Source organism: Ogataea haglerorum, assembly GCF_019207285.1.
Source record: "Ogataea haglerorum isolate 81-453-3 chromosome Unknown 81-453-3_NODE_6_length_583072_cov_95.821986, whole genome shotgun sequence".
NCBI lineage: Eukaryota > Fungi > Ascomycota > Pichiomycetes > Pichiales > Pichiaceae > Ogataea > Ogataea haglerorum.
Genome location: NW_025065156.1, coordinates 284,372 through 308,888, shown reverse-complemented (window position 1 = coordinate 308,888; position 24,517 = coordinate 284,372). Strand labels below are relative to the sequence as shown.

The following is a 24,517-nucleotide window of genomic DNA, read 5'->3' as shown; positions in this document are numbered from 1 at the left end:
TTAATTAATTACCTATTCAAAGGAGTGCTTCACTGGATCACCACCACAAGGTCGCCAGCCTCGACCATGTCTCCGTTTGTGTGTAGAATTTTAAGCACTTTTCCTGCCCTTGGAGAGTTCACCAGCATTTCTGTCTTCATGGCCTCGACAACGACCAAGCCCTGGCCCTCCTTCACCTCGTCGCCGACCTTGACCAACGGCTTCCAGAACCGTCCAGAGTACTCCGAGTACACCATCTCGGCGTCCTCCGGATAGCTCTCTTCCTTCTCGATGGCGGTGGAACCGGACTTCTGCAGCTCTGCGTTCGAGACCTGGATGAGTCTCTTGAACTCTTCGAGCTTCTCGCCGCCCTGTTTCTTCTGGAACTCCTCGATCGACTCGGAGTTCTCCTGGATCCATGCCAGATACTTTCCGTGGTCAAACACAGACTCCACCATGTCGACCTTGTAGTGGCCGTGCTTCGAGTCTTCGGCCATCTGGTCGAGCTCTTCCTCTGTCACAGGGAAAAACTCCACCTGATCGAACGGAGTAAGCAGCCATGGATGACCGTCGTTGTGTACAGAAGTGTGTGCGCCCAACGACAGCTTGTCCCAGATAGGAATGGTTCTTCCCACCAGCTGGTAGCCACCAGGCGACTCCATGGTGTAGATGCACATGTACATGCCTCCAATGCCAACCGTGCCGTTTGGCGTGAACGTTCTGGACGGGTTGTACTTGGTGCCGAGGAACCGGTGGCGAGGATCGAGCGGCACGGCGCAGGGGGCACCCAAAAACACGTCTCCCAGGCCAAGAACCAGGAACCGCGCCGTGTAGAGCATGTCCTTGACGGCAGACCTCTCGATGCCGTTGATCTGCGCGATGAAGTCGACGTTGTTTGGCAGCCATGGCGCGCTGGACCTGATCGTCTCGGAGTACCTCTTGACGGCGTCCAGCGTCTTCTTGTCCTCGAACGCCATAGGCAATCTCACGACACGTGACTTGACCGTCCACTTGTTGGTGAACGCCACCTCTCTCTCGTACGCAATAAGCGTCTCGACCAAATCGCTCTGGTGGATCTTGGTGCCGTCGAACTCGACCAGCACAGACCGCACACCCTGCGACATCTCCACAACTCCCACCGTCCTGTGCGTGTTCACCATCTCGATCAGCTTGTGCACTCTGTACGACAAATTCAAGTTCATCACGTTCTCGCCGTACTCCACAAGCACGTAGCGGTCGCCGGCCTGTCTGTACGTGACGACGGGCGCAACGGACGAGCCCCCCGGTTGGTATCTGGCGAGGACAGGGTCCTGAGGAGCAGAGAGCCCGTACTCGATGGCAGGAACGGTACCCTGCAACGTCTCAATGGCCCTATCCTGGTCCACCTTCAATTTGAGTGCAGCATCAAACGACACCGGGTAGAACGTGATCCGATCGCCCGGCTTGACCTGGCCGATCTTCCACATCTCCGCCTGCGCGACAACGGCCTCGCACACGAATCCGCCGAGCGAAGGACCGTCGCAGGTCAAAATGACCGGCTCGTCTCCTGTGAAGTTGATGGCTCCCAGCGAGTACACGTAGTCGTGTGCGTTCGACGGATGCAGGCCGCCCTCGCCACCGTCTGGTCTGGCCCATTTCGGCTTAGGCCCAATCAGCCTCACGCCGAACCGGTTGGAGTTGTAGTGCACTTTCCACGGGTTCGCAAAGAAGTCCTGGACAGACTCCTGCAGGAAGAAGTCTGGCGCCCCGTGCGGGCCGCACGTGACGGCCACACGCCATTCCTTGGCAGCCATCGGCGGAGCCAGCGACTTCGGGACGGCCTGCGGAGCAGACACGGGAGCAGGCAGCGTGCAGGCGGCCAGATTCGGCTGCCCCAGGAACAGCACGTCTCCAAGCTTGAGCACTCTGCCGTTATAGCCTCCGAGATTACCCAAGGCAAAAGTCGATCTAGAGCCAAGGTACTCCGTGACGTCTATTCCGCCCCTAATGGCCAGGTAGCTTCTGCAGCCGGACGTGAGTTTGCCAATCACCAGTTTGTCGCCCCTCTTGACGGCCACGGGCTCGTACATAGCCACTGGCTGTCCATTGACGGTCAAAGGAACGTCTCCTCCGGTGACTCCGATGACAGCCTCGTGGTGGAACAGGATCGACGGCCCGCTGAGGGTGATTTCAATGGCAGGCGCCCTGTGGTGGTTGCCGACGATTCGGTTTGCGAGTCTGAACGAGTACGCATCCATAGGACCCGATGGTGGCACACCAATCCGCCAGTAGCCAGTTCTGCCCGGGTAGTCCTGCACCGTGGTGTAGGCGCCCGGAGACGTGATCTCAAACGCGTTGGCCTTGTACTCGAACGAGTCCAGCACCTTTGTGGCAACCTTGGCCTGCTCAAACATGTCCGAGTTGGCGATCGAGCGCAGGTAGTCGATGTTGGTGATACACCCGTACACCACCGTCTCGTCAAGGGCCTGTCTCAGCTTTTTCAATGCGTCTGCTCTGTCCTTGCCGTGGACGATGATCTTGGCCAGCGTAGGGTCGTACTCGGCAGAAACCACGGTTCCAGTTTTGACCCACGTGTCGACTCTGGCCCAGGACGGGAATTTGACCTCTGTCAGCTGGCCCGGCGACGGCATGAAGTCCTTGACCGGGTTCTCGGCGTACAGTCTGGCTTCCATCGAGGCGCCGTCGCATTTGATCGGCTGGCTGAAGTCAGGAGCCATGTCGGCAGCAATGTAGAGCATCCACTCCACGAGATCCAGCCCGGTGACCTGTTCGGTGATAGGGTGTTCGACCTGCAACCGCGCGTTCACCTCCAGGAAGTAGAACTCGTCTCTTCTCTCATCGTAAATGAATTCCACCGTGCCGGCGCACTTGTAGTTCATCGAAGCTCCCAGCTGCTCGGCAGCCCTTCTCATCTTGGCTCTTGTGGAGTCTGGGAGGTTGGGAGCAGGGGTCTCCTCAATAATTTTCTGGTTTCTTCTCTGCAACGAGCAGTCTCTCTCGCCCAGCGCAATGGCCTTGCCATAACCGTCTCCGAACATCTGGATCTCCACGTGACGCGCATTCTCGACAAACCGTTCGAGGAACACGCCCGCATCTCCAAAGTACGCCTGACCCTGGTGCTGCACCGTCTGGAAAACGCGCTCGATGTCCTCTGCCGAGTCCACCTTCTGCAATCCGATTCCGCCACCGCCTGCAGTGGACTTGACCATGACCGGATACTCCAGCTTGGCGGCGATTTCCTTGGCCTCGGCGGCAGTGGCCACGAGCCCGGACCCGGGAACCAGCGGAACGCCAGCTTTCTCGGCAATTTCTCTCGCAGAGTGTTTCAGACCCAATTTTCTAATCGCGTCCCCAGATGGACCGACGAACACGATGCCCTCGGCAGCCAGTCTGTCGGAAAAATCTGCGTTCTCAGACAAAAAGCCGTAGCCAGGCACAACGGCCTCTGCTCCGGAGTCCTTACACGCCTTGACGATCTTGTCAATGTTGATGTACGTCTCTGCAGCAGAGACACCGTGCAAGGGAATGGCAACGTCCGCAATCAGACTGTGCTGGGCATACCTGTCTGGGTCCGAGTAGACGGCGACGGACTTGATGCCGAGCTTTCTCAGCGTTCTGATGATTCTCACGGCAATTTCTCCTCTGTTGGCCACCAAAACCGTCTCAAACGGTTTTTTCTTCTTTGAGACTTCTCTTTGCTTCAGATAGTTTCTCCAGCCACCAAGCGCAGTGATGTCCTCGGCTCCCTTCTGGGAGTATCCGATCTCTTCGCAGATAAACGACTTCACCACCTCGCCCGACTTGGTCTCGACAGAACCGATTCCCAGGGGTTCGGGAACCATCGAGATGAAGTCGCCAAAGTTTTCTGTCGGAATAGCGTATATCTCAATTTCGATCTCAGAGCCCTGCTCGTCGTAGCTCACCCTGCGCAAACCCGGCTTGGCAATGGGACCGGTCATTGGCAGCGCGTACAGCTTGTAGTTTCTGGAAGTGGTGGTTTTTTCAACAAATGCAGCTTGCACCTTCTCCAGCTGCCAGTGGAGAGGCAGTCCCTTGAGATGGGCTCCCACAACTGCCAGCTTGACGGTGGTGGCTGGGTTTGGGACAGGTAGCGAGTGGTCGAGCTCGTCGGCGACTCCAACGTCAACGTTCTTCAAGGCTCCCAGGAATCTGCCGTTCGGATACAGAGTTTTGAAAAACTTGCTTGCGAGATCCAACAGGGCGTAATCCTCAAACGCCTGGCCCAATAGCGTGACACCGTTCGGCAAGCCGTCGGCCCTGAACCCAACAGGAAGAGCCAGCGCGGACAGGTCGGCCAGATTCACAAAATTGGTCCACGTTCCCTGTCTGGAGTTAACTAGAATGGGTTCTTTCTGAACTTCCTCGATAGTTGGGTTCAGCGGACATGTAGGCACCAACATGACGTCTGTTCCCTTGAAACTCTCGTGGACGCGCTTCAGAATGCCCTGTCTTTTGTACTCGTAGCTGAAAGCAGTGGCTGCGTCTGGGGCTTTTCCGCCTATGATAATCTTGGCCACGGTCGGGTCTAAATCTTTCTCCGGCGGATTCGACTCGAGAAATTCTCTGGTGGCAGCCCATCTCTCTGCCACCCATGGGCCTTCGTAGAGGCACTTGGCCAGGTCCAGCAGCGGCGTGAAGTCGCAAGGAACAATCTCGGCGCCCATCTGCTTGAATGTCTCAACAGCCTTGTTGTAGATTTTCGGATTTTCAGAGTCGCCGTACCAGAGGCCCGAAAAATCAATAGGCACAGCAACTTTTGGCTTCGCAGGATAGTGTCTTCTTGGGTTGGCCGGAAGAGCCCTTGAGTACTCGCATTGGGCGAAGTCGGCCTTCGCCATGATGTCAAAGCACAATTGGGCATCGGCAAGGTTTGTAGCAAAAACAGACGGACAATCCAGAGATTTGCAGGCAGGCACGACACCAGCTGTGGAAAAAACGCCCTTCGTAGGCTTTAGGCCGATCAGGTTGTTCAGAGCAGCAGGCACTCTTCCTGAGCCAGCTGTGTCAGTGCCAAGCGAAATGGGCACCATTCCCCTAGCAACAACCACCGCGGACCCAGCAGACGAACCACCGGAAACGTACTTGTCATTGAAAGCGTTTCTCGTGATTCCGTACGGAGACCGTGTGCCGACCAGGCCCGTTGCAAATTGATCGAGGTTTGTTTTTCCCACAACGATGGCTCCTTGGTCTTTGAGAAGAGACACTATAGTTGCATCCTGCTCAGGCTCGTAGCTGAAAGAAGGGCAGGCAGCAGTAGTAGCGAAACCCTTCACGTCGATGTTGTCCTTGACCGCAATAGGCACTCCGTAGAGTCGGAGCTGTTTTTTGTTTGACTTGGATTGGAGAATTCTCCATTGATGCTTGAGGTTCTCCTCAGAAGCAAGAGAGATCCAGGCAGGCTCCTCAGGATACGTCTTGAGCGACTTGACCAGATCCAGCAGAACCTGGAAGGACTCCTCAGGCGTGGTGTCCTGGTGGAACTTAACCCACTTGGAAGCAGTCCAACCTGTTGTGTTAACCATTGGAAATAAACAAATTGAGACTGAATTATTTACGGTTTTCTTATCGATGTCTCGCAGAACTTGCCGCAGCTTATATTTTTTTCGTCGTAATCGGCGTCCCGACGCCTAACGGAAACCCCCGTAACAATTCAATTTTGGGACGGCGAGCGCGGCCCGTAATTTTCGCCGCCGAGGCACTATTGGCTGATAAACAAAAAACGTTCTTGCAACAATAGAGATAACAAAAAGACTGTCATTGTCGACGCACGATAAACAATACATCCAAACTACATCATTAAGCTGGCATCGACTAGTACTTATAGATGGATAGTCAGCACATCGTAGCTGCTGAACTGTTGGTTACAGCTGGGACACTTTCTCATACGAGAACTTAGTCTATCGTTGATGCAGTCTGCGCAAAAACAGTGACCACACACCTTGAGCGTGAGATTCTTGAAGTTCTTGTTGCACAATTGGCATTTCGTCATCGCCAGAAGAGCCTGGTTGATCTCTTCGTCCTCGGCAGTGGCTGACGGGTTGTTTGTGCGGTACTTCATCAGCAGAGACTCTAGCGACTTCACCTTGGACGAAAGACCTTTGGCCTCGGCTTCCAAACCAGATATGCGCTTCTGTTGTTCTGCCGATGACTCGTTCTTCTGATTCAGTTTCGCCTGTAGTTCCTGATTCACCTGCGTGGTGGACTTGAGTTTCAGCTCCAGCTCTTTGTTCTTATTGACCTGGAAGTTGAGATCGTTTTTGAACACAATCTCGAGATTCTTCAGTTTGTCGTACAACTGCTGCTCAATCTCAAACTTTTTCATTAGGTTTTTCTCGTTGCCTTTGAGAACATCTATGAGCTCGTTCTGCTTGGCTAGATTCGAGTTGAGAATCCTGTTTTGCGATGTCAGCGAATCTTTGGACCGCATCGCTTGAAAATATTTCTGGTCTGCCTTGTTTTTCTCGACTGTAAGTTTGTTGATGTAGGAGTCAGAATCGGCGTATTTCTGGAGTTTCGATTGCGCAATCTGCCGCGTCTGCTTGAACGCCTCCTCCATTTGCTTGAGCTCCATCGTGAGAATCGAGTTGTGTTTTTGCAGGGTGGCTATGTCCTCGCTGGACGTAGCCTCGGCCTCGTAGTCCCTGTTCACGCTCTTTTCGAGTTCCTCCAAGCGTTTCTCCAAAACCTCGTTCAGCTTGCGGTACTCCTCGGTCAGCTCGCTCTTGCCCTTTTCGGCCTTCAACACAGAAATTTGGGCCTGCAATTCGTCTCTGTCGGCGCGAATCCTAGACAGATCGGTTTCCAGCTTCTGAATGTAGCCGTTGTTGCTCTTCATCTCTGTACGCAGCTTCTCCTCAAGAGCAGACTGGTTTTGCGTTATACTAGACTCCAAAGCCAAATACTGGGATTCGGTCTTCGAGCCTTCGTATTTCACTTTGCTCAATTCTGTGTTGAGCTCGATGTTTTTGGCAGAAAGACTCTGGAATAGCGATGACTTCTCTAGATCTTCTTCCGAAGGATCCAAAAGCTTGATCGAAAGCTCTGAAAGCTTGGCCTCCAGTTCCTGTATCAACTTCATCTTCTCTTCGAGCTGCTGCGTGATCACATTGTTCCTCGTCTTGAGCTCTTCCACCTCTACTTTCAGGTTTTCGAACTCAGCAACGTTTGCATCGCTCTCTTGTTTCGGCTCTCCATTTTCCTTTTTGATTTCGGGCGTCTGTTCTTTCACTGTTGGTTCCTCCACCTTCTTCACATCGCTTATGCGCTCCAAAGTCTTAGACTCTGCTCGATCCTTGTGACCAATGTAAACGTCCAGCTCCTGATTCAGTTCCTCGATCTTGTCTCGCAATAGCTTATTCTCGTCCTCCAGCTGGCTTTTAAAAACACTCAAGCCGGCCAGAGATTCCTGCAACGTCGCCAGCTTGTCATCATGTTCCGAAACTGGGAGAGATAACAAGGGCTGAATCAAGTTGATAAGTGCTATTCTGGTCTCCTTCAGCTTCTCCATATCGGCATCAAAGTTTTCATCGACAGGAACTAAAACGTGCTCGTTGACGTCAGCTTTCATCTCGAATTTGTCGTGAGTTTTGAAATGCTCCACAATCTCAGCCCACCAGGTGTTCAAAATGCTATAGCACCGGTAAATTCGAGCATAGTTCTCTTCAAGATCTTTGAGGCTCTTGCCGAGTCGCCTATTTCGATTTCGGTAGAGATTCATCATCCTATAAAGAGCCTCCTTCTGATAGTAAACAACGTCCTCCTGGGTCAAAGGGCCAAACTCGCTGAGCTCATCTAGAGGCTCGGCCGACCTCTTGATTTTCTTCAGAATCTTGGAGGCTTCTGGCCCTGGCGACACTGACCGCTTAACATCCGACATGACAAACTAATATACAATATTGGCGAAAAACAAGCGTAACCGAACCTAAATGTCTCCTTCACCAGCCAAATCTATCAAAATATGTACAGATGCGTATGTTTGGCACGTTGGTAAGCGATTAGCTGAATGTGGCGGAAACAAAAGGAGTTCTATAGTTGTAAGAGGTTTTTTTCAACAAAGTTTACATCTCGGTATGACGGCCGGGTAAGTGCCGAAAGAGCCACGTCTAACTGTGAACAACAGTTTGGCAGCTCATCTTGGAAACCTTTGGAGGTGGCATTTATCCGGCGTGTCATGGCTACTGTGCCACATGTTCTGTCTTGGGAAAAGCTTTTCCATTTATCTAGAGGCAAATTGATGTAATGGGAGATCAGCTCTCCGTTGGGACCTTGGTCGATCCTACCTGTGCCAAAACATCAGGATCACTGTTGCTTTTGCCTGTAACTCTAAAGCAACTTACAAACTCAAGAATGTCGCATATACGTAGAAAATAAGACTTTCGAGTCCATGGCTCAAATTAAAAAATGCTCCGAATTTTGCAGAAATAAAGAGGAGAAATCTACTTTGGAAAAAAAAAAACTTAGGCAAATATCCGACCGCACTGATTATAAACACATTACAAGATGTTGAGATTTGCTTACAGTATGAGAAATGCCGCCAGGGTTGCTAGAGCAGTGAGACCTGTTCCTGCTGCTAGAATGCAACCGGTCAGATTCATGAATGGCGTCAAATTTTATTCCTCTACTTCTTCTTTAACCAAAGAGGATGTGCTTGCCAGATCGATTTCCGTGCTGAACTCCTTCGAGCTGAAGGTTCCATCCAGCTCGATTGGTATGGAGACCGAGTTCATCAAGGATTTGGGCATGGACTCGCTAGACTACAACGATGTGCTTGTTGCCCTCGAGGAAGAGTTTGACGTGGTGTTCGACGACAAAGTTGCCAACGAGATCAAGTCCGTGGGAGAATGTGTTGACTATGTCTTGAAGAGCTACATGCCTGCTCAAGAATCCCTGGATCCCGAGATCCGTTGAGCCAATAGGCTTATTGTTTCGTGCCACACGAGGCGAATAAGTGCCTTTGCCTCTGGCTGTACGGTGTCCGGGGACTTTGTTATGTAGATAATCATGGAATCATGAACATACTGAGTAGAGGTTGTGTGGAAGGGGCATATTGCGGTGCAGAGATGTGAACTCGATATCTAGGCCCGATTTAATTGATTGAGAAATAAAATATATTTTGAATTTAGCGCAATGAGTGACGAGAAGACCGATAAAAATATCCAATCGGACGCTGAAATGGCAGAAATTATGTCTTCAGATGACCAGGAAGCTCCAGAGGAGCGTGGGATGCCACGTGACCAGGTGGAAGAGCTACAGGAGAAGTTTGGAATGCAAACCATTGATGATCCAAATCCAGAGGTTCTGCCTTCAGACAGAGAACTAACAGAAGGCCTTCCTGATGATGTACAATACATTGATCTTATCCAGTACAAAATTCGTGATCTCGATGCATTGGGGCTTGAGAGATTTCATAGTCTGGAAAGCCTGGTTCTGAGAGACAACTTGCTGGAGAGTGCAAACGGGCTCAAGAAGTTACCGAACAAGGAAAAGCTAGAAGAGCTGGATCTTTACGACAACAGGATCAAGCACATCTCAAAACACATTAACGAATTCACCAACCTTACTACTCTGGACCTATCCTTCAATAATATCAAGAACATCAAGCACCTAGAAGCTCTCACGAAACTGGAGAACCTTTACTTTGTGCAAAACCGCATCAAGGAAATACGGAATCTGGAGACGCTTAAAAACCTGAAGAACCTCGAGCTGGGTGGAAACCGGATCGAAGTTATTTCAGAGACATTGCTCCATCTGCCAAGTGTTGAGCAACTCTGGCTGGGTAAGAACATGATCTCAAAGTTCGAAAACCTCCAAAATCTGAAACGTCTCCGGGTTCTATCTATCCAATCGAACAAGATAACCAAGATCGAAAACTTGGATCACCTCGAAAGCCTGGAGGAGCTGTATCTATCGCACAACAAATTGACCAAGCTTGAAGGCTTGGACAACTTGCACAAGCTGATGGTTCTGGATGTTACGGCTAACCAGATCAGCAAGCTCGAGAATCTCAGCCACCTGACAGAATTGACAGATTTTTGGTGCTCATACAACAAGATCGACTCGTTTGATAACGTGAGAGAGCAATTGGGACACCTTCCAAATTTGGACACCGTGTACTTTGAAGGCAATCCTATTCAGCTGAATGCGCCGGCATTGTACCGAACCAAGCTCAAGCTGAATCTCGGCAAATCGCTTCAGAAGATCGATGCCATGTACATTAACCAGGCGTGATCGGTATACTTGATTATGTCATCCAGCATTATTCCCATTTCTCCTGTGTTACAGCCGTTTAGGCTTGGGCCGGGTTTCTACGAGGTCGAAAGGCCAGTCTCGATTTGCCGGCCACAAATAGCTGGTGTCCACGTGCAAATAGCCTAAATAACACCTTTCAGCGACTATAATAACACTAAAGGCTTTGTAAACGGTTTTGAGATGAGAAGAGGGGAGCCGAGACTATAAGTGACCCATGAGGGGTATGACTCAAAAAAAATATATCAGCGGGTAACTGTAGATCCGTTCGTGGAAAACCCCGGGCCTTGGTATTGTCCAAAGGTGACTCCGGTGGCCCACGCTAGCGAACATCGCATCACCGATTCGGAGACTTGCCGATCTGCTCTCTCTCAACGGTCAGTATTTGCGTGGCGTATTGCGCCAATTGGCCAGCTCAAACTTTTTGACTCCTAGCCGTCTCCGGTGTTTTCGTGCATGGAAAATGAAAAAATTGAATCATCTTGAAAAAGATATGCAGCTGGGTGTATGGAGAGTAGTATAAATATGCACCAAGAGAACATTTAAACGGAACCTGAATTTGCACTAAAAATTAAGCCATGTTGAGAGTTACAAGTTCAAGAGCCGCCAGAGGACTGCAATTCTCAAAAGCTACCTTCTTTGTCGCCAAGAGACAGGAGTCTGCCTGGGCCTCAGTCCAGGCTGCTCCAGCCGATAAAATTCTTGGTCTGACTGTGCTGTACAACAACGACACAAACCCATCCAAGATCAACCTTGGTGTTGGAGCTTACAGAGACAATGACGGAAAGCCATGGATTCTGCCTTCTGTGAAGGCTGCAGAACAAGTCTTGGCACAGACCGAAACCAATAAGGAGTACGTTCCGATCGTCGGGTCGCCAAAATTCAACGAACTCATCAAGAAAATGCTCTACTCGCACGATGAGGCCGGTAAGAAGCTTCTCGAGGACGGCCGTGTTCTCACTGCCCAGGGAATCTCCGGTACCGGTTCTCTTAGAGTTCTGGGGGAGTTTGTGAGAACATTCTATCCAAAGTCGAAGAAAGTTCTCGTTCCAAACCCAACCTGGGCCAACCACGTCGCCATTCTCGAAAAGGCTGGCCTGACCACCGGCAAATACAGCTACTATGATTACAAAACCAACGCACTGGACGAAGCTGGTCTGTTGAACGATTTGGCTTCTGCAGAGCCGGGCACCGTCGTTCTTCTGCACGCATGCTGCCACAATCCTACTGGTGTCGACCCGGAGTTGGAGCAGTGGGACAAGATACTGGATGTTGTTTCCCAGAAGCAGCTGTTGCCAATTCTGGACATGGCCTACCAGGGATTTAGATCTGGTTCTCCAATCGACGACTTGGCCATTCTGTTCAAATTCAACAAGGCCGTTGTGGACGGAAAAATCTCCAACTTCCTTCTTTCGCAATCGTTTGCCAAAAATATGGGTCTCTACGGTGAAAGAGTCGGCTCGTTGTCTCTCATCACTGCTGGTCCAGAAGAAACCGCTAGAGTGAAGTCGCAATTGGAAAAGGTCATCAGACCGCTCTATTCGTCTCCCCCATCTCACGGCTCGAAGCTGGTCGAGATCATCCTTTCTGACGACGCTATCTACCAGCAGTGGCTGAAGGACGTGAGGGTGATGTCTGACAGACTTGTTGAGATGAGAAAACTGCTGCATGACAAACTGAAGAACACCTACAAGAACCCATTGAACTGGGACCACTTGCTGAACCAAAAGGGTATGTTCTGTTACACTGGCTTGAAGGAGGACCAGGTGAAGAGACTGATCGAGAAGTCTGTTTACCTGACTTCCGACGGAAGAATCTCCATTGCCGGTATCTACCCTGCTAATGTCGACAACCTGGCGAAGGCCATTCACGAGGTCACCACCAACTAAATACGGCTTTAATAAGTATTTTGATCTGATCGGACTCGCGCTAGTGCAATATGTAAGTGTACACGACTCATGTGCTGAAATTTTGTTCAAGAAAAGTGATAAGCGTATTTTGTTTACCGGGGAGAGGTCGAGGGCGAGAAACAGAACAGGGAAGCTCGGAAACGTACAGCATGGACGCCCACGAAGTGAAGACTGTGATAAAGAGTCTCGACAAGGCGCAAGACACGAAAACAATTGTTGAGTTGTTGGAAGTGCTGAAAAAAGAAGTGGTAGCCACTGAAAAGTTTCTCAGAGAGACTAAGGTGGGAGTGGCGGTGAATAAGCTGCGGACACATGCGGACGTGGAAGTGAGCTCGCTTGTGAAGAAGATAATCAAGCAATGGAAGGAGCAGGTTTCGAAGGAAAAGAAGTCCAGCAAGGCTCCACCTAAAGAGTCATCGCCCGAGAGCCCTGCGGCCACCACGTCAGCATCGCCTCCAGTGGAAAACAGAGAGACCAAAACGTTTGTGACGTCAAAACCACGTAACCCTGCAAACGATGGTGTCAATATCAATATTCACGACAACTCCACGAGAAACGGGTCGATCTCTGGTCTGTACACGGCGTTGGCCATGACTTCCGACAAACTGCCTTCGGAAATCGTGTTAATAGCGCAGGAGATCGAGGCAGAGGCCTTCAAGCTGACGGACTCTAAAGTGTCGGACCAGTACCGCAACAAGATGAGATCACTAATCATGAACCTAAGAAATAAGAACAATCCAGAACTGCGAGCACGGCTGCTGAGCAGAGAAATCAAGTCGTCGAAATTCGTTACCATGACGAACCAGGAGCTAGCCCCTGAAGCTCTGAAGAAAGAGCTTGCCGATCTGCACCAGAAGAACCTGTTCGACGCCCAGGGCGCGGTGCAGAAGCGTGCCATCACAGACAGATTTGTGTGCGGAAAGTGCAACAAGAGAGAGGTCAGCTACTACCAGATGCAAACGAGATCTGCGGACGAGCCGCTTACAACCTTCTGTACATGCGAGAACTGCGGAAATAGATGGAAATTCAGTTAAATAAATAAATAGTATATGTCGTCATATATGTTCCGTTCACAGCAATCTCTTGAGTGTACCCAAATATTGGATTACCAGTTTGACATCCTCTAGCTGGAAGTCGATGTCATGTAGCGCGATAGAATCCAAAAACTGGTCAACAACCTCTTTATTTGGCTTGCGGAGTATCTCTCTCGTGAACAGCACGCTGAACATGAAACTTGTGATGGCCGAATATCTATCAAAGAAGAACGAATTGGCACGCTTGTCTGCTACCGTGATGGCCTTGTCAACAACTTTGAATGCGTCATATGCCTTGGTTCTGAGGTCCGGATAAGCGTGACATTGGAGCATCAGCTCCTCTAATCTAAGGACACCCTGCCTGTCTGCAAGGGAGTAGTGGCGGATAAGAGATGTGGATGGCTGTCTGAGAAGTCCTCTTGAGCTTTCTCTGAGGGTACGGCCAGCTGCTGTTTTGAACATGCTTACAATTTTTGCGTTCCTTACGCTCTCTATATATATCTAAAGTCACCCCACAATCATCATCATGCCTCCATGCTACTCCGCACTTACCCAGTGAGTCGTGAGGATTATGTAATCACAAGGTTTCAAAAATATGCTTGTGCTGCCGCATCTCTTCAATTATGGCAGCCACTCGGGGCACTACGTGCTGGTGGAGTTGCTCCACCTCCTGCGCGCTAAATTTAGACAGCACGTACTTGCTCACGGAGTCCGGGTCTTTTTGGCTGCTGGAATCTCTTCCGATTCCGATCTGTATGGCGTTGTAGCCTCTGCCGATGTGCTGCTGGATAGATCTCAGACCATTATGCCCGCGTGCTGAAGAATTTTGTTTTCGCACACGCACTTTCCCCAGGTCCAGATCGAGCTCGTCGTGGAGCACCACGAGCACCGGGTTCCATTGAGGCTGTGCCAAGATCGCCTTCCAGGGCTTGGCTAGATTTTTCCCGCTTAGATTCATGAACCCCGGGGTTTGGTACAAGAGGACGTCTGGCTTGTCTGCGTTGCATTTGAACTTGAACCCATTTAATTGCTTGACCTGGGAAAAACCTTGAGACTCGCATAAATTTTTCAAAATCATATGACCGACCGAGTGACGGGTCCCGTGGTATTGGGTTTCTGGGTTGCCTATGGATACCACCAGGATCAGCACGGGCTTGTTGTTTGGAACCGCTATTCTAGATAGGGAAGATGCCTTTCTTGCAAACGGCAGAAACGAGAGCATGGTGAAAAGATTAGTCAGCCAGGGCAAAATTAATTTATTTTAAATCTCAAGCAACCTTCTTTTGGCTCAGATGAACCCGCTCTCCGGTGCCAAAATCGTTGCCGACGCTGTGGAAGAGGCAGACTTTCATGCAGTGGCGTACAACATGCTGGTCAAGTTCATACTTGCGTTTGTCGTGGTCTCCATCTTGTACATGGTGGCCGACAGAAAGATGGTGAAGGAGGACCACAAGAAGCAGGAGTAGGGTGTTTAGGTTTTGTAAGGTAGATACACAATTAATTGTTGGACTTGCTAATTCGTCTACGTCACTTAGTTCAATTTGTTCATTTTCCGGGGAACGAAAATCTTTGGACTACACTTTTATGAGACATTTACATGTACAATGAGTGTCAGCGACGACAATTCACAAGACTCTCAGCAACAGCACAACGGTATGTCGAGTATGCACCAGTCGCCTGATGGAGAGACCTCCACGCCCTTGATAAAGCAGGAAAGCTCTGAAGAACGGATGGAAAATCAAGAGTACTCCAAAATAATGCCCAATGGACCACCAAAAAAACGCAAAAAAGTCAACGTTGCCTGTGTTTACTGCAGGAGATCGCACATGATTTGCGATCAAGGCCGTCCCTGCCAGCGATGTCTGAAGCGAAACATAGGCCACCTTTGCCGCGACGAGCCCACTAAGGGAGGCCGCAGAAGCAAAAGGTCAGCAAGCGCCACCGTTGACCGGTCCTCTTCATCGCCAGGGTACGCGAACTTGGACGAAGTTCGGGCGAACAGCTCCAGTGCAGAAAAATTGAGTCCCCTTGGAATATACCGCCATCAGCCCATCAGCCAGGACGTTGTCGACTTCGACGCGACGACACCACAGCAGGCCAATCCGCGCAGCTATCTGTCAGCCAAGCCATCAGAAAGTGCCATAAATCAGCAGCCGTTTTTCTACTCCGAACACGCAGGTTCTGAATTCAACTCCCTTACCGAGTTTCTCTCTATGATCGACGATACAGATATGATGAATTCGATCAATTTGGACAACGATCCGCTGCTCAACAAACTCACAGGCCTGCCTGGGAACAGCGATCCGGCCTCCACCCTGAACCAGATGCCGCCTTTTGAGCCTGCGTTCGAAAATAGTCTTTTTGCTAAAACGTCTAGCTCTCCAGCTATCGAAAAACAGAATCCGCCAATATCTGCCCAGGTGGCTCTGCCCAACAGCTCCGTTCGCGCCGCACAGAATCTGTATGAGCCCTTCGTTTCTCAACCACAAGTCAACCCAAATGTGGCTCAACCATCCACGAGGTCCTCCGGACAACCGTTTGTGTCTGATTCTGCAAGAGACAAGTTCTTCCTTACCGCAGCCGACCCCACCACTGAGATCTCACCAGAAGAACGACTCAAACAGGTTATTAATGCCAAACTCGAGGCTGGACTTTTGAAGCCTTACAATTATGCAAAAGGTTATCAAAGACTGCAGAACTACATGGACAACCATATGGCCGCTTCATCGAGACAGAGAATTTTGAAACCGCTGTCCATGTTTAGACCGGGTTTCCGGGCTATTGCGAAGGCTTTAAAGGATATCGATCTCATTTTGGTGGAAGAGAACTTCGAGAGAATGCTTCTGGACTACGATCGTGTTTTCACGTCGATGGCCATCCCTGCTTGTCTTTGGAGAAGAACGGGCGAAATTTATCGAGGAAACAAAGAATTCGCGTCTCTGGTCGAAGTTTCGATTGACGACCTCAAAAATGGCAAGCTCACCATCTACGAGCTGATGACAGAAGAGAGTAGTGTCAACTTCTGGGAAAAGTATGGAGCAATTGCATTTGACAACACTCAGAAGGCCGTCATGACCAGCTGCAACCTGCGTAGCAAGGACGGTCGGAAAAAGAGGAACTGCTGTTTCAGTTTCACTATTCGCCGAGACAAGTACAACATTCCAAGCTGCATCGTGGGAAATTTCATTCCTATACAATAGTATGTCATTACGCGCTCAATAGGTCATCGACCGTCCTGGTCGAACATTTGGCGCGCAGATTTTTCAGTTTTTGAGCATCCTGGAAGTATTTCTGGATTATCTTTGACGTGGTGTCTCCGAAGCTGATAAACTCAAATTCATCGTCCAAGGAACTTAACGTTTCAAGACATTTAAGGAACTGCACTGGTTTTGAGGTCACCTGGACAATATTTTTCACCTGTGTATTCACATCTGCCACCATTTCACCATTCAGGTTGGACACCATCGGAACGCCCAAAGCACGTTTTACGGGAACTGTCTTTTCAAACAATTGTCCCAACTCCTTTTCTATGGGTCGCAGAACTGGGTTGTGGAATGGAATATTCACCCCGAGATCGATGCTATGAACTCGTGTTTTCCAGACCCCGGCTTTAGCAATCCTTGCCTTGAGTTGATCGATTTTCTGACTCAATTCAGTTTTCTCCCCACTAACGGCAAGCTGCTGGTAGTTGTTGTAGTTGCTGACTTGTACGTCCAGCTCTTCTAGAATTTGTGTAATATACTTATAGTGAGTCGGTTGAAATAACAATGCCTGCATTGAAAAAGCCTTCCCTGTTTCCTTCACTAGTTTTTCCATTAGCATACCCCTTTTGTATGCCAATTCGAGTCCTGCCACAAAAGGGATTGAGTCTTGCGCAACCAAGGCGCATATTTCACCCACAGAATGGCCCAGCAAGAAATCGGTATCGTTGAGAATATTTTCATTTTTCACGGCCCTGAGAAGATGGTAAGTAATGTAAGATGTTAGTATCAGCAGCGGCTGCTGGATAGACGTCAATTGAATGTCTCTTTGGGTCAACGCAGTCGCGGGATCAGTTATGAACTCCGACAACCGCAATGTAGGCAGCGTCTCGTCTGTCTGGGCCAACAGCGACTGCACCAAAGGCACATTTTGGTGTTTGGTCAAAGAAGATAGCGAATTGACATCAAATCGGCCCTGTCCTGGGAACACGAGCACTTTGGTGGACCTGAACCGACTGAATATCTTGCTCATGATACAGAATAAATTTAATCTATTTTGGTGTGGGGGTGTCATTTATTTAGAAGCCTTTGGCGTACTCATCAGTTGTCTTGTACTCCTTGACAGAGTCGTCGACACAGATAAGACCCTGTTTTTCCTTGATGCGGAACTGGACCATCTTGAGCAGATGGTAAATCATAGAAAGGTGGGGCGCGACATTGCCGTGTTTCTCAGCAATCCTGAGGGGATTTCCAACAATAGTTTCCACCTCTATCATTCTGTTCATTCTAACGTCGACCAGCATCGACGGGGTGTAGAACAAGCCATCGGATATGTTCAGCATGATGTCCTCAAGTTCTGGAGGAAGCGTATATCCGTCTGACTTGGCGATTGCATATATTTCTCTCATGACCGGTCTCCATATAGCTTCTTTGCAACCTGCCATTGCTGCCCTGCTACAATCTAGATCGGTCAGGGCAGTCGACGTATTAACCGCAGCATTATACAACAGCTTCTGCCATCTGGTCTGTCTAACATTAGTGTCTTTGTTGACCACGTTCTTGCCCTCCTTCATACGGTAGATAGAAATGAACTTGTCCAAGATCTGCTCAGCTCTGGCGCGGTCTTTCAAGGTCGGGTTTTCAAAAACTCCTAGTTGAACGTTATCTGGCGTCATCTGGGTCACCACACAGTCGATATTTGTACATCCTATGAGCGAGACACAGCTCAAAATCACATGACCCGGGTATTTTTCTATTAATGGCTTTTCAATATCAATACCGTTCTGGCACAGTATAACGGCCGTATTTGGATTGGTCTTCATCGCAGACTCGATGATCATTTCGCAGGGCGTTGGCGAGTCTGGCAAGTTCTTGACGGACACAAATATGTAGTCGTATACTTCGCCATTCGCAACAGCTTCGTGAACGGAACTAACCATCTTCATCGGCTTCCAATGGTCAATGCTGCCAAATTGCACCGAGTCTATTTTGTATCCCTCCGTTGAGGCTTTTCTGTAGCCTGACCTCACCACCACGGTAACCTCTGCAAATCCGTTATATTCCAGTGTATAAGCAGCCACAATTCCAAGGGCACCGCTACCAACCAGAAGAACTTTAGTTTTGCTCATTGCAGCCAGATTTTTTCGAGACGAGCTTCACTTCGCATATGGGGACGCACAGCCTTATATAATTTATATGGAATCATGGTTGCGCACTGCCCAGTTCAAACAATCCTCTAGCTCTCTGACGTCATTAAGAGTCACATCCAAGATCGTGGAACCGGTCCGGTTTTCCAATGTGAGGTTCATCACCGAATAAGCAGATGCAAACAGCGAGGTCAGCTTGACTCGCACCAACAGTGAGTCAGTAGCGAGTTCCAGAACTGAGGCAGGCGGCGTGCTAATACGCGCAAAGGGATCTTTCGAGCGTGCAGATGACTCGCTGCAATGCTTGTTTATTTTCAAATGTTCTGCTAAATGATCTTTAGTTTTTGTTCTGTCGTTCTCGAAGAGGTTTAAAATGATAGATTCCAGCACGTCGCGTACGGAATCCAACGTGCGCTCATGGCGATTGTAAACGATAATTGGACGAATTAGCGACAAGAAAGATGTCTGGGGTGGGCTCTGGGACTCTGTGTCCAACGCTAAAGGAGGTATTTTTCGCTGGTCCAAATTATGTTTGTGCTCTGCATAGAGCATCAATCGCAAGTATATCTGGATGAGGTCTGCTCGTTCATTTGATGGAAGGTCTGCGGGAGCATGAACTTTTTCGGGCGTGATTTGTGTGATCTCTATGACTTCATCATGGAGATCTATCACGATCTTATCTTCCTCTGCGGATACCTGGAGAGATATCAGAGTTGCGGCCTCTCGGAGCAATTGATAAAACAACTCTTCTTCAAACAGAAAATATCTTGCCTTTGCGATCTCGTTTATCACACCTTCCTTCTCTTTAAACGTGCGCAATCTCGGTTCTAGGTTGGATTCGCCGATCAGATTAATGTTCTCTCCGTTTTTCTCATATATCCGGACGTTGACAATCTTGTCTCGTTTTTCTTCTTTAGCTGGAGCAGAGTTCTCGAAAAAGAGATTGCCGGTGATCGCGTCTTTTTTCAGAATTCCTATTCCCTTATCGTAGTACGTTGATCCGGCATCCCCATATCCGTACTTGACACAGACCTCTCTGGTGTTTTTTATATTCATACTCGTGATCACCTCGTTCGACTTCAGCACCTCCACCATGCCTGACCAGAAATTTTTCTCTTTTGCCACCTCATCTTTGAGTCTGGAGCTGGAAGACTTTAAATTTGCCGCTGCGCGCTCCAGACTTTCCAACTTCCAGCCTCGACCGACTTTTGAGATGTCCAGCTGCAATTTTTCAGTATCTTCTGGAGGGTCGACCTTGTCGCTTGATAGAGATCCTATTTTGATGTGTTGCTTCAAATGAGGAGACATGGATGACGAACCTGCCGCTGGACGAACACAGGAAATCAAAAGGGAAACAAAGTCCAATGATAAAGACGATTCGTTCAAAGCAGAGTGGACAGAGTTGATAATTTCTTGTTTAACTTTCGTAAACTCTTCGTAAGACCTGAGCTGCTCCTGAGTAGACGGCAGTTCCGCCTCCATCTCAACGTCGTCTTGATCAGTCGCTGTCTCTTTCGACAATTGCTCGTTTTCAATTTCCTCTCTCAACTTGTCCTCGGAAATGTCCAAAAAGGACCCTCGCTGTGCAATGATCTTGGCCAATAACTGAGGCAGAGGCAGCTGTTCATCATCATTGGCATCGTCCAGAGCAGAATTCTGGTCCAGTAAGGGAGCAAAATTAAGGAATTCGTTATCCTTGTCGACAGCCATAAAATGCGTAATTTTGTGTTTTACCTCTAACACAAATCTCTATTTCATAAAATCTCGTTTAGATAAATTAAGGCTCCTTATTCTCTCACCGGTTTTTGCAAATGCCCCCAAAACGCAGAAGTATAGCCAAAAGAGCCGGCAATTTTGAGGGAGACAATGGAGTGAAAACTTCCGCTCACGAGATCGGAGCTTCGGTACATAGTGTCATTGACAATGAAAGCAAGATTCTTGAAATCAGTGTACCTGCGACAGTTTCTCCAAGTGCGACAAAAGACTCCAACATCCCTGGGAATGATAGGTCTAAAGCAAGGACCTTCTTGATGACGAAGCGGTTTATGTTTGTCTCTGGTATATTTTTTGGTGTTGTTGTTGCTCTTTATTTCGGCTCGAAATCCATGGTTGATAACGATATGCTACCCGACTTCGATTCCATAATCAAATTCGAGACTCTCAGCGGCTACTTTGAAGATTGGAAAGACGTACTTCCTACTTCTCTGCAAAGCTTGCTGGAAGAGACCGGCACTGAAGACTTCCATGACCCAAGTGAGTCTTTTGCAATTGGTAGACTGCTGAAGAAAGAAGGCTTTGAGGCAAAACACCCTGTTATCATGGTACCCGGTGTCATCAGTACAGGAATAGAGAGTTGGGGACTAGAGGGCACTGAGGATTGTCGAAGCGAGCCTCATTTCAGAAAGAGACTCTGGGGATCGTTTTATATGATAAGGACCATGTTTTTGGATAAAGCTTGCTGGCTTAAGCATATTATGTTAGATCCGGAAACAGGACTAGACCCCCCAGGAATAAGGTTGAGAGCAGCGCAAGGGTTTGAAGCAGCGGACTTCTTTATGGCCGGCTACTGGATATGGAACAAGATCCTTCAAAATCTGGCTGTAATAGGATATGGCCCTAATAATATGTTCAGCGCTGCTTATGATTGGAGACTGAGTTATCTGGACTTGGAGAGAAGAGATGGCTACTTTTCAAAGCTCAAATCTCAGATCGAGTTAAGCAAGAAGCTCAATGGCGAGAAAACCGTGCTCTACGGTCACTCAATGGGTGCCCAGGTGATATTTTATTTTCTCAAGTGGGTTGAAGCTAAAGGAGAACATTTTGGAAATGGTGGTCCTCAGTGGGTAAATGACCACATTGAGGCGTTTGTTGACATCTCGGGCTGTTTATTGGGTACTCCCAAGGCGATCGTGGCATTGCTCTCAGGAGAAATGAAAGACACTGTCCAATTGAACGCCCTTGCTGTTCAGGGCCTGGAGAAATTCTTCTCTCGGAGAGAGAGGCTGGACATGCTCAAGTCCTTCGGAGGCATTGCCAGTATGATACCAAAGGGAGGAGACCTGATTTGGGGAAATCTTGAGTCTGCTCCGGACGACGCTTTCGCAGGCGACGGTCAAAAAGCTAATGAAACAATGGGGAAGTTCATCCGATTCGTTGAGGAAGTTGGAGACTTCTCCAGACGAAACCTCACTGTTTCGCAATCCATTGAGTTTCTGCTTGAGCAGGGCCCTGATTGGTTTACGCGCAGAACATTAGAGCACTACTCCAACGGTGTTGCAAAGTCGAAAAAGGAGCTTTTGGAAAATGAGAAGCAATTCAACAAATGGATCAATCCGCTGGAGGTGCCCCTACCTAACGCGCCAGATATGAAGATTTACTGTTTCTATGGTGTTGGAAACCCTACAGAGCGCGCATACAATTACCGCGAGGAGCTGAACAAGGATGTATCAAAGCTGAACGTGTCGATTGACACCGATAACAAGCAGAGCGTGCTTCTTTCCGACGGCGATGGCACGGTCTCACTAATGACACACGCAATGTGCCACAAGTGGTCGCAGGAAGGAGATAACATGTACAATCCGGGAAATTCGAAGGTTACAATTGTGGAGATGAAGCACGAGCCCGATAGATTCGATATTCGAGGCGGTGCAAAAACGGCGGAGCATGTTGACATTCTTGGAAGTGCAGATCTGAACGAGATGGTTTTACGCGTTGCGAGCGGTAGAGGAGATACCATCAACACCACCTATGTTACTAAGTTGCATGAGGTAATCGGTGAGCTTGACTTCTAGCCACAACCGTATACCTGCAGGACTCCGGCTAGTACAAAAAACCCGTCGCGCAACTCGCTCGTTTATTTTTCGTGTATTCGTCGCGCATGGCTTACCATTATTTTTTCTGGGTAGCGTAACTATTTTGGTAATTCCAAAACAAACACCCTCGGATCGAGTATTTTGTTTATTCAAGCGTGTGGCATATCTAACAACTTCGTCGTTCTTTCATTTACTAGCATTGGTGGTGGATAAACTGGTTAACGAGCAGCCATGACTACCACGACTACCACAAGACCTGCTCTGGCAAGCTTGGACAACAATGCTCTGAGAATACCAGACGTGAGCGGCAGCAAACATGTCCTCTCATTTGAAGGGTCCAAAGAAATGTCTCCCAAACTCCAAAGAGCTAGAATGCTCAAGCTCAAGCTACAGCTGGCATACTACAAGGTCACCACCAACCAAATGGACGTGCCACTGAGTAGCCTCAAGGTTCCAGGCAAAGAAAGACAACACGGTTCTCCGATATCTAAGCGCCGTCGGTCCAACGCGCTAGATGACCTCCTGGCCTCCTCAACTCCTGTTTTGAACAGAAATGGCAGAGCTGGACAAACGAGGAGGAGAGGTGTCAGTTTCTTGGATGACGTTGTTAAAAAAAGAGCCACCAGTGCTAACTTGAAGCGGGCGTCTTTGAAGTATAGAAGAGTTTCAACTCTGAACAGCGTCGCCCAGACATCTCCTTCGCGCTTTGTTACCACTCCCAATGGCGCCAACAAGGCCAAGCTTCCTCCTGTGCCTCGAAACGCGATCCATCAATCGGATTCCACGCTTTTGGGCTCCGATTCCACGTTTATGACCCCTATTAAGCCCCAGCTTAACACCAGCATGACAGAGACATCCAAGGTGCTGTCTTCGATCTCTAGACCAAACCAAATAGATTTGTCTCCTACAAGATTAATGTCCACTCCGTCTTCTATAGGAGCAGCACGGTGCCTGTTACAGTTGGCGCACCGATAGTTTTTCATTAGCATCTTGATGATTCAGTTCTTCCACTGGCCTGAGAGCCAGGCTTCTGTGTATATGAGCATATCACTGTATTACTAGCAAAAAGTATACAACTTAATATACTACGTCTAATCTATTTTCTTCCGATGCGCGAACATCTTGTAGAAAGATTCCAGGAATATCCCCACAAAGACGGTCAAGAGGCCGAACCACTGGCTCGCGTTCAATTTGTGGCCAAAAAGAAACACGCTGAGACACATCGAAAACATCTTGCGCGTCACTGTGACTGTGACTAGTAGCAGAGAGCCAAAGTTCTCCAACGTTAAGAAAATGAAGATTTGGCCAAGAGATCCCAGCAACCCGAACATTAGGATATCCTGCGCCACTTCCCACCCATTGTTGGCCATGAACTGCTTGAAATAGCTCAGCTGTCGCGTAAATAAGACTGTGTATGTGGATGTGAAGACCACGTTGAGCAAGTTCAGGCCGGCCATGAGATGAGCTCCGGTGATTCTTTCGAACTGAGCTTTCGAGAACAGTTGATCCTGAGTCGAGTTTGTTAGCCCGTCAAGTAGGAGCGATACAAAAAGATACGCGAATCCAAGTAGGATGCGACCGTCATTGCTGGTGGATTTCGTCTCATTACTGATGGAAAACACCACGACGCCAAAAGTCACCAGACCTGCCACCACATACTTGTAGGGGGGGAATTTGGAGTTGTATAGAAGTCGGTGGACCAGCATGACAGGTATTAATTTGCATGATTTGGCAAGCAAGTAGAACAGATAGTCCAGGTGGTTGAGCGATTGATAGGCAATTGGCGAAGAAACAGCTTGACTCAATGCTATGAGCACAAAATTCCGTAACAGCTCTGCGTCTCGAAAGAGGAAGTGAAAAGGTGTTTCCAATCTCCGTGATTTAACCGACATATACACTGTTCCCACGATCATTGCAAAAAACGCCTGCACACTGTTGATAATCAGTGGTGCTTTGAAATAGGCTTCACCGTCAGACGAGTAGTTCTTGGAAGAGATTTTTTCCTGGAGGTACGACCAGGAAAGGAACGAACCATATATGCCCGCAATACATACCACCAGCATCAGCGCCGATGGAGACTTGGATACTGATGTCTGACTTTGGGCGGGCTTGTTATTGACCATTATCGAGCACGAATTTAACAGAGTATAGTTTAACACAGCCTGAAAT

At 48.9% G+C, this 24,517-nt stretch overlaps 15 protein-coding genes across 15 annotated transcripts; 7 read left to right on the top strand and 8 right to left on the bottom strand.

Annotated features, from left to right (window-relative positions):
• Nucleotides 1-29: 29 nt before the first annotated feature.
• Nucleotides 30-5,522, bottom strand: KL911_002493 (uncharacterized protein; the record flags this gene model as incomplete). The annotated part of the gene is made up of 1 exon (XM_043197568.1): nt 30-5,522. One exon carries the CDS (start codon nt 5,520-5,522, stop codon nt 30-32), a length of 5,493 nt encoding a protein of 1,830 aa, XP_043054773.1.
• Nucleotides 5,523-5,818: 296 nt separating this feature from the next.
• KL911_002492 (uncharacterized protein) lies at nt 5,819-7,876 on the bottom strand (the record flags this gene model as incomplete). The annotated part of the gene is made up of 1 exon (XM_043197567.1): nt 5,819-7,876. The coding sequence occupies one exon, from the start codon at nt 7,874-7,876 to the stop codon at nt 5,819-5,821; it is 2,058 nt and encodes a 685-aa protein (XP_043054772.1).
• A 623-nt stretch (nt 7,877-8,499) lies between these two features.
• KL911_002491 (uncharacterized protein) lies at nt 8,500-8,907 on the top strand (the record flags this gene model as incomplete). The annotated part of the gene is made up of 1 exon (XM_043197566.1): nt 8,500-8,907. One exon carries the CDS (start codon nt 8,500-8,502, stop codon nt 8,905-8,907), a length of 408 nt encoding a protein of 135 aa, XP_043054771.1.
• Nucleotides 8,908-9,126: 219 nt separating this feature from the next.
• On the top strand, nt 9,127-10,227 carry KL911_002490 (uncharacterized protein; the record flags this gene model as incomplete). Its single annotated transcript, XM_043197565.1, has 1 exon — nt 9,127-10,227. The coding sequence occupies one exon, from the start codon at nt 9,127-9,129 to the stop codon at nt 10,225-10,227; it is 1,101 nt and encodes a 366-aa protein (XP_043054770.1).
• Nucleotides 10,228-10,823: 596 nt separating this feature from the next.
• Nucleotides 10,824-12,134, top strand: KL911_002489 (uncharacterized protein; the record flags this gene model as incomplete). The annotated part of the gene is made up of 1 exon (XM_043197563.1): nt 10,824-12,134. The coding sequence occupies one exon, from the start codon at nt 10,824-10,826 to the stop codon at nt 12,132-12,134; it is 1,311 nt and encodes a 436-aa protein (XP_043054769.1).
• Nucleotides 12,135-12,304: 170 nt separating this feature from the next.
• On the top strand, nt 12,305-13,189 carry KL911_002488 (uncharacterized protein; the record flags this gene model as incomplete). The annotated part of the gene is made up of 1 exon (XM_043197562.1): nt 12,305-13,189. The coding sequence occupies one exon, from the start codon at nt 12,305-12,307 to the stop codon at nt 13,187-13,189; it is 885 nt and encodes a 294-aa protein (XP_043054768.1).
• A 36-nt stretch (nt 13,190-13,225) lies between these two features.
• KL911_002487 (uncharacterized protein) lies at nt 13,226-13,651 on the bottom strand (the record flags this gene model as incomplete). The annotated part of the gene is made up of 1 exon (XM_043197561.1): nt 13,226-13,651. One exon carries the CDS (start codon nt 13,649-13,651, stop codon nt 13,226-13,228), a length of 426 nt encoding a protein of 141 aa, XP_043054767.1.
• Nucleotides 13,652-13,766: 115 nt separating this feature from the next.
• On the bottom strand, nt 13,767-14,411 carry KL911_002486 (uncharacterized protein; the record flags this gene model as incomplete). The annotated part of the gene is made up of 1 exon (XM_043197560.1): nt 13,767-14,411. One exon carries the CDS (start codon nt 14,409-14,411, stop codon nt 13,767-13,769), a length of 645 nt encoding a protein of 214 aa, XP_043054766.1.
• A 382-nt stretch (nt 14,412-14,793) lies between these two features.
• On the top strand, nt 14,794-16,389 carry KL911_002485 (uncharacterized protein; the record flags this gene model as incomplete). Its single annotated transcript, XM_043197559.1, has 1 exon — nt 14,794-16,389. The coding sequence occupies one exon, from the start codon at nt 14,794-14,796 to the stop codon at nt 16,387-16,389; it is 1,596 nt and encodes a 531-aa protein (XP_043054765.1).
• Nucleotides 16,390-16,396: 7 nt separating this feature from the next.
• On the bottom strand, nt 16,397-17,422 carry KL911_002484 (uncharacterized protein; the record flags this gene model as incomplete). Its single annotated transcript, XM_043197558.1, has 1 exon — nt 16,397-17,422. The coding sequence occupies one exon, from the start codon at nt 17,420-17,422 to the stop codon at nt 16,397-16,399; it is 1,026 nt and encodes a 341-aa protein (XP_043054764.1).
• Nucleotides 17,423-17,468: 46 nt separating this feature from the next.
• KL911_002483 (uncharacterized protein) lies at nt 17,469-18,518 on the bottom strand (the record flags this gene model as incomplete). Its single annotated transcript, XM_043197557.1, has 1 exon — nt 17,469-18,518. One exon carries the CDS (start codon nt 18,516-18,518, stop codon nt 17,469-17,471), a length of 1,050 nt encoding a protein of 349 aa, XP_043054763.1.
• Nucleotides 18,519-18,581: 63 nt separating this feature from the next.
• KL911_002482 (uncharacterized protein) lies at nt 18,582-20,246 on the bottom strand (the record flags this gene model as incomplete). The annotated part of the gene is made up of 1 exon (XM_043197556.1): nt 18,582-20,246. The coding sequence occupies one exon, from the start codon at nt 20,244-20,246 to the stop codon at nt 18,582-18,584; it is 1,665 nt and encodes a 554-aa protein (XP_043054762.1).
• A 101-nt stretch (nt 20,247-20,347) lies between these two features.
• KL911_002481 (uncharacterized protein) lies at nt 20,348-22,327 on the top strand (the record flags this gene model as incomplete). The annotated part of the gene is made up of 1 exon (XM_043197555.1): nt 20,348-22,327. The coding sequence occupies one exon, from the start codon at nt 20,348-20,350 to the stop codon at nt 22,325-22,327; it is 1,980 nt and encodes a 659-aa protein (XP_043054761.1).
• A 252-nt stretch (nt 22,328-22,579) lies between these two features.
• Nucleotides 22,580-23,323, top strand: KL911_002480 (uncharacterized protein; the record flags this gene model as incomplete). The annotated part of the gene is made up of 1 exon (XM_043197554.1): nt 22,580-23,323. The coding sequence occupies one exon, from the start codon at nt 22,580-22,582 to the stop codon at nt 23,321-23,323; it is 744 nt and encodes a 247-aa protein (XP_043054760.1).
• Nucleotides 23,324-23,425: 102 nt separating this feature from the next.
• On the bottom strand, nt 23,426-24,471 carry KL911_002479 (uncharacterized protein; the record flags this gene model as incomplete). The annotated part of the gene is made up of 2 exons (XM_043197552.1): nt 23,426-23,832; nt 23,928-24,471. 2 exons carry the CDS (start codon nt 24,469-24,471, stop codon nt 23,426-23,428), a joined length of 951 nt encoding a protein of 316 aa, XP_043054759.1.
• Nucleotides 24,472-24,517: the final 46 nt, after the last annotated feature.